Raw genomic sequence first — 18,610 nt, forward strand, 5'->3', positions numbered from 1 at the left:
CAGTTTTGTGCCCTTGCTGGAGAGGTTTTGTGATCATTTGGAGGAGAAGACACACTCTGGATTTTTGAGTTTTCAATGTTTTTTTCATTGATTCTTTCTCATGTTCATGAGTATGTCTAAATTCTATCTTAGAGGCTGCTGAACTTTGCATGGGCTTTTGTAATTGTAATAGGTCCTGAAGATACCATTGATCTGATTTAATCAAAATTATAAAAATTATGGAGGTAGAGTATAAGTAAAAGTATAGGACACCTAATATCACACCTGTTTCTCAAACTGGACTATTTAACTAACAAAATTAACTTTATACTTTATATAGAAATATAAACATGTGTGACTAGCTAGAAAATTTCTTAGAAGCATAAGTAATAAGCCACACAAAGCATTAAAGTATATCATAAAGCAAATCAATAAAAGATATTATATTGGATGATCAACAAATCAGTGAATCAGAAAACACGTCCAATAATTATATCAAATATTTCTGAAAATTTACCTCAAATATGGTAACATTTTCAAATTTATATGGAAAACATAGATTATTCAAAAAACACTATTAGGAAAAATGGACAGTCACTTGGAAAAATATAGTTGAATTTCTCCTTCCCTCGGTCCTTCTACCAAAATAAGTTTTAGATTGATTTAACATTTGAACATAATCAATACCAACTTTAAAGTACTTTTTAAAAATTGAAGATTTCTTTAAAGGATGCCTGGAGTAAGAACAGTCATAAATAAGACAAAATTCAGAAATTATCTTTTAAAAGATTTGATTGTTAACGACATACAGATGCAAAATTAAAAGTGAGAAGAAAAATGACTTGGGAAAGTGTTTGAAATTAATATGCAAGTATTTATTTTTTAATTAGATAGTGTAGCATAATAGTTAAGAGTTCATACCCATGTTTGTACACCTTCATAAACACACACAAAGATATGCATATGTGTGACTGTAAAAGCATACCAAGTTTAGCTGGCATTATAAAGGGAAACTGGGATTCAGAGTAATAATAAGACTTGCTTTCCATCCCATATCCTTCAATCTTCTTGATTTTTTAAATCGTTGTCATGGGTTACATTACCTTTTCTTTATAAAATACAGTTAATAAAAATAAACATTTCTGACCTTCTGGTTCCAGTCATAGTAGAATACTTTGATTTGAACTAATTCTCCAGCACATAACAACTACAAAATCTGGAAAAAATTTGTAAAACACATATTTGAAGGTTTTGAAAAATCAAGCCTTGTCGGCAGGTCTTGAAGAACTATAATCCCTGACAGAAGGGAGGAGTACATTGACCTCTCATTCTTTCTGGCCTTTTCAGTGAAGTTTTTTCCCACATCCCAGACAAGGGGAATAGAGCCCAAACACAAATGCAAATATTATTGTGATGAGAAGACTGAGATTTGCTTAAAGGACTGCCATACTTACTGGGATTTCAAGGGCAAATACCAGGTAGGAGAAAACCTCAGAAACAGAGTCCAAAATTGGTCTACAAATCTCTTCTAATCTATTGGCAGACTCCTAAACTGTACATTAACAAGGTAAAATTAACAAATGAAAACAGGAGAAAACAAAAAAACTCGAAGCAAACAAAAAGCAGAAAGAAAGAAAGAAAGAAAGAAGGAAAGAAAGAAAGAAGGAAAGAAAGAAAGAAAGAAAGAAAGAAAGAAAGAAAGAAAGAAAGAAAGAAAGAAAGAAAGAGAGAAAACAAAACAACCAAATACAAACTACTTAGTAAGAAATAGCATCTGAAAAAATTAAAATGACAAAGCAGAGATGGCAGTAGCTACATGGTTGTTGGAAGAGAAGCTGGAGTTCAGCCCCCCAGCCACATGGGTGGCTTTGCTAAGTACCTAAGACTTTCAGGCCCACAAGGCTATGCTCTAATAATAAGGCTAAACCCTGGGAATAAGAACAAAAGTAAAATATCTAGCCCAAACAAAGCCTGAAAGCCTTAATAGCACCAAAGTCATACTGGTTTGACTTTGAAAAGTCAATCTGCTTTCCACAAGAAAATTTAACCCAACCAGAGGAAGATGACATCATTTAGAATTTCTGTGATTTTTCATCCAATCCAGACACATGAGGCATACAAAAAGAAAGGAAAAAAATGTGACCAAAACTCAAGAGATAAAATAAACAATATAGAGAAATCTATAAGTTAATTTAATATTTTAAGTACCAGTTAGTTATCAGTCAGGTTGGCAAAAACTAAAGATAAAGAGAAAATTGTAAGAGCAGGCAAAGACAATAATAGTTTGTGTCCAAACAGACAATTTTTCCATGGACAGGGGACTGTTGGGGGAAGATGGTTTTGGGGTGAAATTTCCACCTCAGATCATCAGGCATTAGATTCTCACAAAAAGCTGCATGAGCAGCTGGGTCCCTCGCATGAGTAGTTCACAACAGGGTTCATGCTCCTATGAGAACTAATGCCACTGCTTATCTCATAAAAAGCGGAGCTCAGGTGGTAATGCTGGCTGGCCCACTGCTCACCTCCTGCAGTGCAGCCCTTTTTCTAACAGGCTGCAGATGAGTACTGGTCTCATACTTTATACTTATTCTAAAAAGCTTATTGTCATAGAGAGTTGATGCACCTTAGATTAGGTTGTTTATATATCTAATGAAAAAGATGCTGTCTGTGGGACAGGAAATAATTAAATAAGAAAACAGAGTCTAAAGTGATATTTCAAGGGTTCAAATCCTGACTCCAATATTTATTTTCTGGGCGGATTTGAGGAAGTTACTTAACTCCTCTTACCATCTATAAAATGAACATGATAGTAACAATACTCTTCGCATTGAGTTGTACTGTGGGTTGTGTGAATTTGTGTATGAACTGCCTAGGACAGTGTCTGGCACACATTAAGAACAATATGAAAACAGCTCTAATTAATGTTACTTATAATCACATTTGATACACTTCAGAGTAGTTCACATAGACACAGTTATCTGGCAGCCTTTTAGTATCTTAGTGACAATGTATATGTTAAGATGATTTTTACTTTTTAGAAAATAACTTCTGATGGAACAAGCAAATGTTTCTAAATTGATACATTAAGCTATCTGATTAAGTATTTCTTATTAATGAGGTGCACACCATTATATTTAGACTGCTTATACTCTAATCACTGATTTTTGATACTTTTTGAAGTTTGTGAAGATGTATTAAAATCATTGAGGTATCAGGACTCTAACATTTGATTTTAGATCTTATTCTTGGCTTTTTCTCAAGAACATATAAAAATATGATTGGAAGTCTAAATACATTACTTTTATTAGTCACAGCTCCATGTAATTTTGGCAAAAACAGGGCATCTTCAACTTTTTTGATTCTGCAAACCAAGGGAATGAAAGATAGATTAGATGAACACTAAAAGATTTTTTTCACACACTTTCAATCTGTGAAAAATGTAAATTTATACACTTATTGAAACTCACACACAACATATACAGAGATTGTCCAGCTATAGTTCTCAAAATATCTGAAGATTTTAGTTTTGTATTGTCAATTAAAACCATATCAAAGTTATGAGATGATTTCTAGCACATCTGTTATGGATAATACTATCATAATTTTTCCTTCTATTAAACATTATTTTCACAGTGCCAGAGCAATAAGCCAACTAGGAGCAAAAATCTTATTATTAAGCAGCTATAACAGCCTTTAATTCTTTTCTTCTTCTGATATATAATAATTGAAGTCAGTTATTTTAAGACTTCTGGTAGGTGTCTTTAAGTTTAAAACAAAGCTTGTTTGTATTTCATAGCTATAAATAAACACCTCTTAGTTAAGTGCAAATTCATGATTTTGCTTACTTTGATTATTGCATGTACACTTGCAATAGTTTCCATATTCATTAACTAGTGAAAAACTACCTTTACACCAGTACAGTTCATTCAATTCTACATAATAACTTTTCAGGCAATTCTTCAATTTCCAAAACTGTTAAATGTGTATGTATATATATTTTATATGCTGTTAAAATGAGGATGTTATGAGAGCTTCCAAATTGGGTGTTTATCAGATACTTTATATGCAGAATTTATAAAACATGTGTCTGTGAACAATTTCCATGACACTTATGATGTAGATAAAGATATAAGATCAAGTCAGAGTAAGGAAGAGTCAGAAGATTTAGTGAATGGATGCCATTAGAGAGAGTGTGGTCATACTGGGACTTCCCGCCACTTTGCGGCGGTAAGTAAAGAGATAAAGTCCTGAATTCCCAGAATGTGTCAGTGTAAGGGATGTGTGGCCTTGCAGGAAATATCTAAATTCTTTCCCCCTTAGATATAAAATTATCTCAAGGGCTGGGAGAGTACTTGTAGAAAGATTCCTGATTCTGAGATGAAAAACAAGTCCTCATCTTATTCTATTTACTAGAATAAATATGTACATATTTGTACACATTTATAAAAGAGACCCCAAGGAATGAAAAACTATAGAATACACAAAAAAGAATGACCCCAATGGGGTTGGAAACAATTGCTCGAAAGTAGGATAAGAAGTAAGTTGAAAGACCAGAAGATGACCACAGTTGTAAAGTTGGGTAGCCACCAACTCTTGGTGTTTGCACATGAGAGAGAAAGGAAAAGTCTTACCTTTGGATGAACATTGACTAACATTTAGGTAATTTCTAAATACCTTCTATTGTTTTAAAATTAAGTCCTTGTTTACAACTTAAAATAAGCATTGACTATTTATTTCTGAAGACTGAGCAGAAAAATCATGAACTCTTCCCAAGTGTCTATCCACAGGCAGGGGAAATTACTCCACTGAAGACATTTTAAAGAAATGGTCATAGAACAAAAGTTATGTTGCAGTTACATAGCATCTTGTTCTGGTTTTACATGGTTAGGGATTTTCCTGCATCAATATATTATATGCAGCTTTAATTACTGATAACAGCCTGAATCAATATCTCCATTTCAAACCTTCCTATAGCTTCTTACGTAAGTGGATGTACTTTACATGGAGTAAGTCACTTTTACATGGAAAAGGGAAATGCCATGGATGGTCCAGCTACTTCTGTGCTGACTACTGCTACTAAAATACTTAACCATTCTGATATCTACAACTGGAGGCAGACACCAGTAGCATCATGTGGTCAATCTGCTTATAAACCTATTTACTAAATCTTAACTTCAGTTATTACACTGTTGCAGAGAATAGCCACCTGATTACCTTTTATAGATTCTAGTTCTCTGGTGAAATTGTCCATCTTGTCATCTATATTTTTTTTAGCATGTTAATCACAGTTCATCTAAGAATATGGCTAATTATTCTATTAACTGAGTCATCTATATATCTGGTTGTGTGTCTGTCTATTTTTATCCTATTTCTTTTCTTTTTTAAAAAAATTTATTTATTTTTGAGATGGAGTCTCACTCTGTCAGCCAGGCTGGAGTGCAGTGATGTGATCTCTGTTCATTGCAAGCTCCACCTCCCTGGTTCACACCATTCTCCTGCCTCAGCCTCCTGAGTAGCTGGGACTACAGGCGCCCGCCACCACACTCGGCTAATTTTTTTTGGTTTCACTGTGTTAGCCAGGATGGTCTCGATCTCCTGACCGCGTGATCTGCCTACCTCAGCCTCCCAAAGTGCTGGGATTACAGGTGTGAGTCATTGTGCCTGGCCCTATTTCTTTTCATAGCTTGGCATTTATATTTTTGTTAAGTGCTGGGTATTTTGCATTAAAATGATAAAAGCTGTTGATGCTGTTACTTCCTTTCAGAAATGATTCACCATATCCGCTGGCAATGAGCAGAAAGGCAGATCATTTCAAACCAGGAAGGGACTGTCTCCATCAGCCTCACACCACCTCTGGTTTATCTCCACTCCTAAGATGGAGCATTTTTGGCATCTCAAATTTTCCTAGGGCCCTCATTATTGGCAAGTCTTGACTCCCATTGTCTATCACTGTGATATTGCCAAAAGTTTTTTTTTCTAGTTATTCCATGTTTGGTTTTTTAGCATCTTGTCTTTCAGAGTATAATCAGCAAATTCCCTGACCTCAAGGGGAACATTATTCAGGGCTTACTACTACTTTATGCCTTTCTTCTTTGCCAGACATGACACCTTAGATTTTGGCTGCTTTTGCATCCGTAAACCTGAAATTTTCTCTTCAATGAGTAAAAAAATGCATTGTTAGTTTATGTCTCTCAACAATCGCTCTCTGCCTAGCTGTCCAGCTTTGTATTCAGCACGAAAGTTGGGACTTGTCCTGTGGGAAAGAGGAATATGTGTAAAGTTGGTCTTACTTCAGTAATCTTTCTTTTCCCATGAAGTATGGTCTTTTGTATCTTAGCTGCCTTAGCAGTTCTAATCTGTCTTCAAACAGATTGGTTGTGAAAAATGGTATCTGACTATTCTAATTCTTGGTAAGCATTATTTCATTATTATAGTCAGAAGTGAAAGTTCTACACTGAGTCTTGAAGGACAAATTGGGGTTGGCAAGTTGTAAAGAGCATGTAGTATTACAGGCAAGAAACTACTATTATAAAAGCACGAAATGAAGATCAACTATGCTGTGTCTTCTGGACATAGAATTCTAAGAACAGATGTAGCACAAGATTGAAGAGGGATAAATTTAGAGAGATATTCTGGGTCCAGGTAAGCAAAGACTTTATCTTTCCAAGTAACTTAGATTTTTATCCTACAGATATTGGGGTGCCATTAATGAATTTTGACATATAAATTATATAAGATATATATTCTAGAAAATAACTCCTATGATATTGTAAAGAATGAATTTGAAAGTGGCAAGACTAGCAAGAAGATCATTTAGGTTGGTGTTGCTATAATTCAAACAAGAAAGCCTGAGGATTTAAAGTAAGATAGCAGCAGTGATAACAGAGAGGAGCATAACATAGAGTCAATGTAATTTTCTGGTGGATGAAACATAATAAAGGAAAAGACTGATTCAGAAATAGCTCAAGTTTTTGGCTGAAGGAAAGTATTACCATTCAGCTGTATATGGAATACAAACAGCACAGATTTGTTAGGGAAGAGAAGAATATGTTTGATTTGTTGACTTTAAGATGCCTCAACTATGTGAAGATATACAGTAGTTGGTTATACTTATGTGCCTGGATATTACTGCAGAGATCTTGGCCAGAAACAGATTAGGATGTCATTGTGGGTTAGGTAGTAGTCATGAATGAGAGTGGATAGGATCTCCTAGGAAACACTTGGTCCTTGTTTTCCACTAGCAATCTTGCTTAGTTACAGCTTATCAGTCCTTCCCAATGAAATCAAGATAAAACCCAGGAAGAGTGCTTCTGGAAGTCTTCTAGAAGTTGTTATAAATTTGTTTGGACTGCAACACATTTTAAGGTTTGCCAAAGTTATTTGCTGAGACCAGTTCGGTCAGGGAGACCCTAACCCAGCAGTGCTAGAGGAAATAAAGACACACACATGGAAATATAGTGTGTGGAGTGTGAAATCAGGGGACTCACAGCCTTCAGAGCTGAGAGCCCTGAACAGAGATTTACTCACATATTTATTGACAGCAAGCCAGTGATAAACATTGTTTCTATAGATTATAGATTAACTAAAAGTATTCCTTACAGGAAACAAAGGGATGGGCCAAAGCAAAGGGATGGGCTCTGGCTAGTTATCTGCAGCAGGAACATGTCCTTAAGGTTCAGATTGCTCATCCTATTGTTTGTGGTTTAGGAACGCCTTCATTCCAGTAAACCCACAACCTTCAGCATGGGCATCATGGCCATTATGAACATGTCACAGTGCTGCAGAGATTTTGTTTATGGCCAGTTTTGGGGCCAGTTTTGGGGCCAGTTTATGGGCAGATTTGGGGACCTATCTCCAGCATGTCCCCCTTCTTGTTTTTGCAGGGCAATAAAAGCAAAGGCAGGTTTATCACAGTGAGCTACTTCTCACAGGAGTCGGGATCTGCATCTGCAGACTCTACAGAGACAAACAACATGGATTAATAACACAATCATCATTGAAATCACAGAGCCTCCAAGTGTTTTTATCTATGTTAATGGGTTACTAGCTGCTAATCCATCTGAAGCTCCTTCAAGCACTCCAATTCCTGGCATTAAGGTCAGGTGTGCCTGGGATGCTTTAAATATTTGTTCTCTTAATTTTTAAACATCCAAAGACAAGTTTGTAGAGTGTCCTTCTAGATGCTTATGTATTCTTTCCCAAATTTTGATCTTATTAAGAGCCATTAATAGTTTCCACAAATTCTTATGTTTAGATCCTAGAGCAGACCATATCATTTGAGGTTGAGGTGCCACTATATGCCATGTTTCCAGATAATAAGAACTCTTGCCATATTTCTTACTATTTCTACCATCTGACCATTTTGTTTAGACCAGCTGAACATAGTGTGGCCATGGCATGCCGATTGAGAGTTGCAATTCAAGCTAAACATTCCCTTAGGGGACCAATCAATAATGATTCCATAGGAATTGTTGCACAGCACCTCTGCCTGTTCTGCAGTGTAATCTTCCCAAATAAATATGCTCATTATTTCTGGCCAGGTCCAATTCTGTTTACAAATAGATTTTTCAGGATGGTATGCCTCAATTAAAGGAGCAGATTTATTATGGTAAATACTGAGATCAGAAAGCATGTGTAACTGTGTCATAGAGTGATTACAACCAGGCATTATTGCCAGCCCAGATTGATAAATATGCCCAACAAATATAATTGTTCTCTGTGTCAGCCCTTGTTGAAAGAATACTCATGACAATGGTGATCACTGCTATCATAGGTATCACTAAATTATTCATTGTGACTCGTTGTCCTGCTTTCCTCAGGTTTTCTTCTTCCATCTGTGACAGCTTCTTAATCTGTCCCCAGGTAGGTGGCTATGTTCGATGGGTGTTGCTCATGACAGTTGGGGTTCTCCTTGGCATCAGTCTTGACATGGCTGCAACTGGGGGTCCTTGGGATCCTCCTGGAATCTCTTCCTCAGCATGGGGCTCGTGACAAGGTTTCAGGTGTCTTGACGTTATCCAAATTGGCTGATGATTCTGGCCTGGAGAAACACAAGCATAACCTCACCCCAAGTTATTATTTTACCTATTTCCTGACTATTTGTTATTGGATCTCTCCAGCAAACCAGTTGTTCTGCTTCTGTCTTTGCAGCTGGTTTCTGTATATGCTGCTCAGCTGCTGATAGCATCTGACCTTTAAGCAGGCTCAAAAAATTTAAAGTGGATAATGCTAGATTCAATTGCATATGGGGTGTTCTATAGTCCCTATTTCCCCCTTTCTGCTTTTGCAAAACTGTCATTTTAGAGAGAGATTCATTCATTCTACAATGGCTTGTCCTTGAGAATTATATGGGATGTCAGTAATGTGTTTAATATTCCATACAGAGAAAAATGTAGCTAGAGTTTAGCTACTATAGCCTGGGGCATTGTCTGTTTTAATAGAAGCTGGAATGCCCATCACCACAAAACACTGCAAAAGGTGATGTTTAACAAAGGCAGAAGACTCTCCTGATTGGCATGTAGCCCAGAAAAAGTGAGAAAAGGTGTCCACACATACATGTACATAAACTGGTCTCCCAAATGAGGAAACATATATGGCATCTATTTGCCAAAGAGAATTAGGTTCCAATCCTCGAGGATTAACTCCTCCTGTAAAAGATGAGGAACGTATCATTTGGCAAGTTGGTCATCACCGGATAACAGCTTTAGCTTCTTTCCAGGTAACGCTGTATCTGTATTTGAGACCAGAGGCATTAACATGGGTTAAATTGTGAAAGTGTCTAGCATTAGATATTGCAGTAGCAACTAGGCAATCAGCCATTTGATTCCCTTCAGTTAAAGGTTCTGAAGAGGTGTATGAGCCCTAATATGAGTGATGTAAAAAGGGTACATTCTACTCCTTACTGCTGTTTGCAATTGGGTAAATAAAGTCATCAGTTGTTCATCTGTGTGAAATCATAACCGAGCATTTTTAACTAACTGTGTAGAAGGAACCACATATGAAGAATCAGAAATCACATTAACAGGCATATTAAAAACAGTCAATACCTCAACTACAGTTACAAGCTCCACTTTCTGAGCTGAAATATAGGGCATCTGAAAAACTTTACCTTTCAAGCCAAAATAAGAAGCTTTACCATTACTAGACTCATTTGTAAAAACATTCTCAGCATCTTCAACTGGTTTAAATTTAGAGATTTTAGGGAGAATCCAATTAGTTAATTTCAAAATTGAAACAGTTCCATTTTAAGAAAATGATTATTGAGAATACCCACAAAGTCAGCTAAATGGGTTTGCTAAGTAAGACTATTTATAAAAGCTTGCTATATTTATGCCTTCGTGATAAGGACAATAGTTTTTCCAGGATCATACCCATGTAATTTAACAATCCGAGTTCTCCCATTACCTATCATAGTAGAGATTGGATCCAAATAAGGAGTCAAAGTCAGTGAATTAGTATGCGGAAGAAAAAGCCGCTCTACAAGATCTTGCTCTTGAACAATAACACCGGTAGGTGAATACTGAGTTGGAAAAATTAGAAAATCTAAAGCCTTTTTTGGATTTATTCTACTTATTTGAGCTTTATGGACTTGCTTCTCAATTAGCTGTAGCTCTATCTTAGCCTTCTTTGTTAATTGAAGAGGGCTAGTGAGACTAGGATCTCCTCTAAGGATAGAAAATAGATTACTCATGGCATAGGTAGGAATGCCTAGAGCAGGTCATGTCCAATTAACGTCCTCTAGTAATTTTTGAAAGTCATTCAATGTTTTCACTTGATTCCTATATATGGCTACTTTCTGTGGCACAATGGTAGTGTCATTTACTAAGGTTCCCAAGTAGGAGTAAGGAGTAGTAGTCTGAATTTTGTCAGGAGCTATAATTAAACCAGTGCAAGAAATCAAATTTTGCAGATGATCATAACATTGGAGTAATATTTCTCCAGTGGGGGCAACACAAAGTATATAATCCATATAATGAATGACGTAACACTGTGAAAATTTTTTACGAGTAGGTTCAATTGCTTGCCCTACATAAGTCTGGCAAATTGTTGGACTGTTTAACATGCCTTGTGGCAACACTTTCCAGTGAAAACGCTTGGCAGACTGCACATTGTTTACTGCAGGAATTGTAAATGCAAACCATTCAGTCTTGCTCAGCTAAGGGGATAGTAAAGAAACAGTCTTTTAAATCTTTGACTATTAAAGGCCAATTTACTTGTATTAATGAAAGGATGGAGCAATTTTAGTGTCTGTTAATAGGTGAAAGATAAGACAATTGATGGATATTCATATAATAAAATACCACTCAATCATAAAAAGAAGAAAATTACTACTAAATGTAACAGTATGAACAAATCTCAAAAACATTATGCTGAGCAAGAGAGGCAAGGCCGAAGACAGTAATACTATATATTAATATAAAACTCTAGAAAAGAGAAATCTAATAGTGACAAAATGTGCAACAGTTGTTGCCTGAATCTGAGGTCATTTGGGGAATTGAGCAGGAAGAACCAGATAATATGGGGGGGCTATGAACATTTTATATCTTAATTATAGTGGTGGCATATACAAATGTATACATTTGCCAATACTCATGTTATGGTTTGCATTGTGTCCCCACTAAATTCATATGTTTAAGTGTCCCAGTACCTCAGAAGGTGACCTCATGGGGAAATAGGGTCATTGCTGATGTAATTATCTCATATGAGGTCCTGCTGGAGTAGGATGGGTCCCTAATCCTACATGACCAGTATCCTTATAAAAAAAGAGACATTTGGACACAGACCCACACACATGGAGAGTGCTGGGTGAAAATTACATTAATGCCACAAGCCAAGGAATGCATAAAATTGTCAGCAAATCAACTGATGGTAGGAGAGAGGTATGGAACAGAACCTTCCCTAGTACCTTCACAGAGAGCTTGGCCCTGTCAACACATTTGTCTTGAATTTCTAGCCTCCAGAACAGTGAAACAATACATTTCTATTGTTTAAGCCACTTAGTCTGTGGAACGTCATTGCAGCAGCCCCAGGAAACTAATACAAGTCATCAGAATGAATAATTAAAAGCATACATGTTTTGTATTTAAATTATTCTTCAATACATTTGATTTAAAACGATCGAACATGGTTCATGAAAATCTGAAATAAAATCCACACAACCTCTGAGAAAATGTAATATACATATGGAATTATCATTTAGTTAGTGTTCAGCAAGTGCTAGCTAATTTCAGCCATGTTCTATCATTTAATTTAATTCTGTTATCAACCCTGTGAGGAAGTAGTTATAATTCCCATATTACATATGAGCAAAATATGCTTAAGCAAAGTTTAATGAAACTTGAATGGCATTAGCCAACTAGAAACAAGCAAAGTGACTTGGAAACACAACGTTTTCCCCTAGAATTGCATTGTTATATCACAGTTTATGCCTAATTTTACATGATTATTAATGATATCTAATGTTATGTATATGGATATCTATATGCATTTTGCATTTTTGTCTTTAACAAGAAATTTTCTGTTACGTTTTTCACTTCAATGCTTCTCCCCAAATTCCTACATTCTAAGCACAACCACCAAGCATGTCATCATTCTTGCTTCCTGAAGTCCAATGGCTAAGTTTTAACTACTTTAATGTCTTCCAAAACATGGTTTTCTTATTCTTTGATGGTTTCTTTTCTACACTAGTCTGTTCTTGTTTTATGGGTATATTGTATTCCCTGAGGATATTGATGGTAAGATTTTAAGAGGTACTTTTCTCTGAAACATCTGCTTCTTCTGGTGTCAGTTGATGTGATGCTTGCTTTTCTGTGCTTTTGTCTGACAGTTCATTTTGTCTGTTTTTATATCTGTTTGAAGAACTGGATTGATTAAAGTAGGTATCTCTCATTGTTAACCTGTCACCTGGATAAGAGAGGTCTGATTTAAAGTTGTTTATGTGTATCATGGCATGTTAATTAGTTGGACTCATTTGAGGGTATGTGGGCAGGGTGGGGTTGAAGGGTAGAGTGAAATCCAGGAGTCCACCTGAATGAAAATCAGAAGGCAGATTCTTCAAGCACTTTGCTTTATGGTTGTGCCTAAAGAGGAGCCTTCTCCTCAACTGCACCCTTCTCTTGGGTGGGCTCTGAGCTGAGGCTCCATGTGTTCTGAATTGTCAATATGATTTCAACTGCCATCTACTTTGAGGATATCCATGCTTTTATGAGCACAATATTTTTATTTGTCTTTATTTCCCTTTTTATGAATTGGTGAAAGGGAAGTAATTCAGTGTATTTTCTTGAAAAAGTAGTTTATTAATTCCAAATCTACGGAACACAAACCTCATCCTTTCCTGGTGTTCCCTGAATCAATGTTCTTTTTAAAATTTGTTGTAGTCTACTTTTAAAGAAAGCTAAATCTCTACTCTTCTTCTACAGATCTTTCTACATCTAACAAATGTATGGCATATTCAAAAATTACAGAATTCTGTATAAGAATATTTCTAAACCTGATGTAAGGAGAGCTAGTGAAATTATTCCCTGTCCCCATGGAAATGTCCAGCAGTAGCAAGAGATGGGCTTTGGATTTAGAGAGACGGAAACATGAATCACATTTCCCAAACTCAAGGCCCTAGTCAGTGTAGATTAACCTTTTAGAATCTACATTCTAAGACATAAGAATGGGAAAATAATATTGTCTCACAAGTTTGTTGTGAGAAGCAAATACATTAAATGTATAGCAGTGTTTCTAAAATATTGTTGGTTCTCAATACACGTCATCCTCTCTTCCTGCTCTCAATCATCTTCAATTCATTGCTTATAGACATATTAATCATGTAAGAATCAAACTCCAGATCCCAGGAATATTAAAGAACTTTATTGTAAAGAGCTATAAAACTCAAAGTTTGTTATTAATACAGAATGTGTCTCATACTTTGCTCCTGTGCTCAAAATCTGATTTCCTGAGTGCCTTTTGAGTATACTGGTATGTGTCACATCATAGCGTTATTCATGTTATATCACTGTTAGAGCTCCAACAGTGCTTTTTAACCCTAAAGAGATTCTTTACCTCTCTCTGCTCCCCTGTTTACATGTCCAGACTCAATACAGCATGCCTTTGACTTTTTGTTGCTGTTGTTTATAGAGTATTCCTGTCATAAAGTATTTTGCATAGTGTTTATTTATGTAAGAAATTATTCCCCTTCCAAGTTGCTTCTACTCATCCTTAAGTTCTTTTGAACTTTGTCAGTTCCTCAGGAGAGTCATCTTTACTCTTCCCCCAAGGTCAAGTCCCACTTTTCAATACTGCCTTGGTACTATACAGACATTCTTTGTAGTAACAAAGCTCTATAATCTCCATTGTTTCCTGTATTTACTTACGTGATTATCTAATTAATAATGTTTACCTCACTAGAATCTAATTTCCTGAGGGCATTTGTGTTTATAAACATATCTACAGTGATCAGCACAAACCTATAGCAGATTGTAGGAACTCAGTTTTTGGATGAATGAAAGCAGAAAGCTTCAGAAGGGGTTATTTTTCGTGATATTGTCCCTAATCATGCTGCTCTCATATCCTTTTGTAAAAAATTCTTACCCGTCTTAGCATAAGGACTCAATCAGGTTAGGCTTTTTAAAAGCATTTCTAATTTTTTTTTTTTTTTTTGAGACTAGGTCTTGCTCTGTTGCCCTGGCTGGAGTGCAGTGGTGTAATCACAGCTCACTGTAGCCTCAACTTCCTGGGCTCAGTTGGTCCTCCAACCTCAGCCACCCAAGTAGCTGGGACTAGAAGTAGGCAACACCATGCCTGGCTGATTTTTGTAGAGATGGGGTTTCATCATGCACAGACTGGTCTCAAACTCCTGGGCTTAAGTGATCTACTCCCCTCGGCCCCACAAAGTGCTGGACCACAAACCTGAGCCACCACACCCAGCCTCTAATGATATTTGTAATCTGTTCGTGCCTTTTAATTATGTATCTCTAATTTCTGCTTCATCTTCTGTACACGTTTCTTTTTAAAACTGAGCTTATCAGATACTGTCATGTGTAGGCCCTTTGCTTTTCATCTTCATCAGTATAGTGGTAAACATAATTGCCAATTCACTATTGTTAGTAATCATTGGAAAATTAGTTTTCATAACTTAATGGTCCAGTGCAAGGATGTTTGCTTACCAGCATTGTTTCACACTCTGGTAATTCTGTGCAAAGTGACATAAGGATTAGGGGATAAGAGGAAGTAGAGAATATCTAATTGTTAAGAGCAGTGTTCTAACGAGTTTGCCTGCCTTTTTAAAATCTCAAACTGATATAATTTTGACTTAATTACAACAAATTAATAAAAGAGGATCAGATTATTTCACTAAACTATTTCTTCAGCTCCTGAATATTATGGTGCCAGGGTAGAAGTATCACCTCAGATAAGTTTTTTAAATCAACTCTAACAATGTAATTCTTTGTGCAATGAATTAGCTTAAAGTCCAAATCTGAAATCTGGTATGTCTGCAAAAACGATAGCTCTGTTTCTTTGCTTGGCTCACCATGCTATTTAGAAGAGTTTACATTTCTTTAAAAACATTTTAGAATGGCTGGAGAACAGTCAAGATTTTAGAGTACAGTATTGAAAAGTGGACCCTGTAATATGCAAATTATCTAATATTAGTAATTTATTTTCAAAATACTATGCTTGAAATACATAATTTTTAATACGTGAAGAGCATTAAAGTAACACATGGTCTGGTAAACTTTAAATGCTAAAGTAATATTAATACTATTCTATAAGCATTGATCTGTTTTAAATCCACATGTCTATCAATAAATTATTTTCACTAGCTATAGTACTTTATGTTTGTGTTGACATCACATTATAACAAAAAAATCATTTTCATCAAAAATAAAATTAGGAATTGTTGGAATGCTCACTCAACAATACTGATATACCATTTGTAGAGTCCACGGATGTAAAAATCATTGAGATAATTGTGCTCTTGGGTAGAGAGATGAGTATTACCATTCACGAAGAGCTTATCTTTTAAAGAATATAATCAAACACAAATTAAATAATTAAAATGGCCAAATTAAAAGGATATCATATTAGCATTTAATTCTTACAAGGAGAACCACAGGACAATTCCTGGAGGATTTCATATTTACTTAAGTGCCAAAGGATCAATAGTATATGACAGATGAATATTTCCCCAAACTATAACAACAAAAATTATGATTGTAATAATAAAAAATGGCATCCAGTGACCACATGTGTTTATTATTCCTTTAAGTACATCACACATAATGTGTCAATTAATTCGTAGAGCAATCTCAAGGAGATATTATTTGTTCCATTTTACAGGTAAGGTAAATTGAAGCTAAATAACTTACCCGAGGCCACGCCTTGTGTCAAAGATAGGTAAACAATATGAACAAGACTATGGAAGTTCTCAAATGTTTTTACAAGGGTGTTCGGTTTTTCTTAAGCAATGAAAACTCACGGAAGAGTTAATTTCGAGGGTTCTGGGGCTGGGAAATACGAATGCATTAAAAAGGAATGGAGAAAGACACAAAGAAGAGGCTCCAGCTGAAGACATTACAATACTAAGGGGAACTGATGATGGAGATCTAAACTAAGAGCAGATAGAAGAAAATCTTATACTGACAGAACTGATGGGGCTTCCCTGTTCTGGGAGGAGCAGTAAGGACCAGAAAAAGAGTCTATGTAAAGTCATGCTATTGAAGAAGGTGGTAATGTATCCTTTCAAAAAAATGTTCCCATAAAAATCTGCTTTTAAGTTTTGCAATCTTTAATGTATACATCATTGTTTTAATTACCAGTATTTGGAACCACTTAGCTATAAGCCAATACTTATTAAATGATCAAAAATGTTGATGTCTTTATAATTTGCACTCCAGAAGCTATTTATGTGAGTCCTTTTTCTTTTACTTTTGTATTATTCACTCTCTTGCTTTCCTTGATCACTGTATGGTATTTATCTCTTTTATTCCTCCTAAGCTCCTAATCATTTACCTTCTAAAAGTATTTGAAGTATTTATTGTCCTGTCAATTATTTTATAATCACTTTGTATCTTTCAGATTTTTTCCTACTTTATAAATTCATCTCTCTTTATTCAAAATCTCCCTTGCAATGTTTCTAAATATGTGTTTCTCTTTCACATGCAAATACTGAAATAATTAGGTCGATTTTGTAGACATCTGGTATGAAGTATGTTATTGATACTAACGTCAATAAACCAAATTTAGCAGACTTACAATAAGTTTGTTCATTTATCTTAAAGTGATTTCTAAATCAAAATAAGCATGCAAAAGGAACTGAAAATAAAACTTTGAAACATTATTAATTTTAATATGTTTATGGGAAATAGTAAATCCACCAGCAGAAAAAAAAATTACCAAAACTAACATTTTACAGATTTTAGTTTCAAAGCACATTTTTCATAGAAACAAATATATCACCATTATAGGCACCATGATATGGCAATATTTATACACAAGGTCATTTACCATTTAAAAAAAAAATCAGTGGCAATGGTGATGTAATACATTAGTTCATCTTTGTTCAACTTTTTGCTATTATACTTCCTGGCCTGCAGGAGTATTTGCCAGGATACAAAAGAAAATATGTGATCTCAATTTTAACAGTACATAGAAAGCTCTGGCTGCCCATGCTTAACCCTACATTTACTACCTGAACACTAGGAATGTTTTCATACCACTACTCTGACTTTATTACATTTATTTTTAAGGCCACTCCCAAGGAACCAAACATTTTAACAGATTCATTTGGATATTAAAGGATTATTTTATATAAAATAAGAAGTGCAATATCAGAACTTAATATTCTATATGCCTAAATTAACAGAAGAAAAAAAACTTTAGTTATTAAGTGGAAAATTATTTGAGATTATTTGGAGTTGATAATGGCATAGCATTGAACTGGGGAAAATGTGATAAGGTTTCTTTCAGTTTTATAGTCGATTTTTTTAAATGTACTAGGTGATTTTCTGAGGGCCATTCACATTCAATGTTTAGATTCATTGTATTAGTGGCATATACAAAGCACCATATAATATATGAAATGTAGAACAATCATGACTATGTAATTAACTGTAGAAATAACTGCTAAGAAAATATAGCAATATTTAACACAGGATTTCTAAAACCGTTATATTTTCATTACTTTTCCCAAAGCTAATGTCCCATGTTTTATTTTATAGACTTTGTTTATCAAGATTTATATGTATTTGGCACTTTTTTGGGCTGAAAATAGTTGATGTACTCTGTACAGTAATGTTACAGTTTTATACAAAATTCAGAAATACTGCATTTGGAATAGTCTTTACGATCCTCTTCCAAGTATTCCATTTCACACAACAGCAAATACTCTGAATGCCTTTCCTCCTGGAGGATTCTGTAAACTGCAAAAAAAAAATATATATATATATATATACACAAAGTATATTGATATCTCTATATATAATCCTTCTTATAAATCATGCTTTCTTATGACAGTCAAGAAAGCAGCCCTACGAATCCAGATGGTCAACTTTCTTAGCCTACTATAATTTATAGTTATTGGAAAGCTTGAACGAAAGAGCTGAACTCTTCATTCCATGCTGGGCTGCAAGTACTAAAGACATTT

General features: G+C 35.2%; 1 protein-coding gene across 3 annotated transcripts in view; it reads right to left on the reverse strand.

Moving 5' to 3' along the window:
- Positions 1 to 16,033: 16,033 nt before the first annotated feature.
- The window catches only part of CRISPLD1 (cysteine-rich secretory protein LCCL domain containing 1), a 46,298-nt gene continuing 43,721 nt past the window's right edge, over positions 16,034 to 18,610 (reverse strand). For 2 of the 3 annotated variants that reach the window (XM_011937173.1, XM_011937174.1), the window contains one exon: positions 16,045 to 18,386. In XM_011937173.1, coding sequence (XP_011792563.1) covers positions 18,335 to 18,386 — 52 coding nt within the window. In that variant the 3' untranslated portion in view covers positions 16,045 to 18,334. Of the gene's footprint in view, positions 18,387 to 18,610 lie in introns of all 3 variants that reach the window. The other variant, XM_011937172.1, reaches the window with a different exon arrangement.

The sequence above is a fragment of the Colobus angolensis genome, unplaced genomic scaffold, assembly GCF_000951035.1.
Source record: "Colobus angolensis palliatus isolate OR3802 unplaced genomic scaffold, Cang.pa_1.0 Scaffold16, whole genome shotgun sequence".
NCBI classification, from domain to species: Eukaryota; Metazoa; Chordata; class Mammalia; order Primates; family Cercopithecidae; genus Colobus; species Colobus angolensis.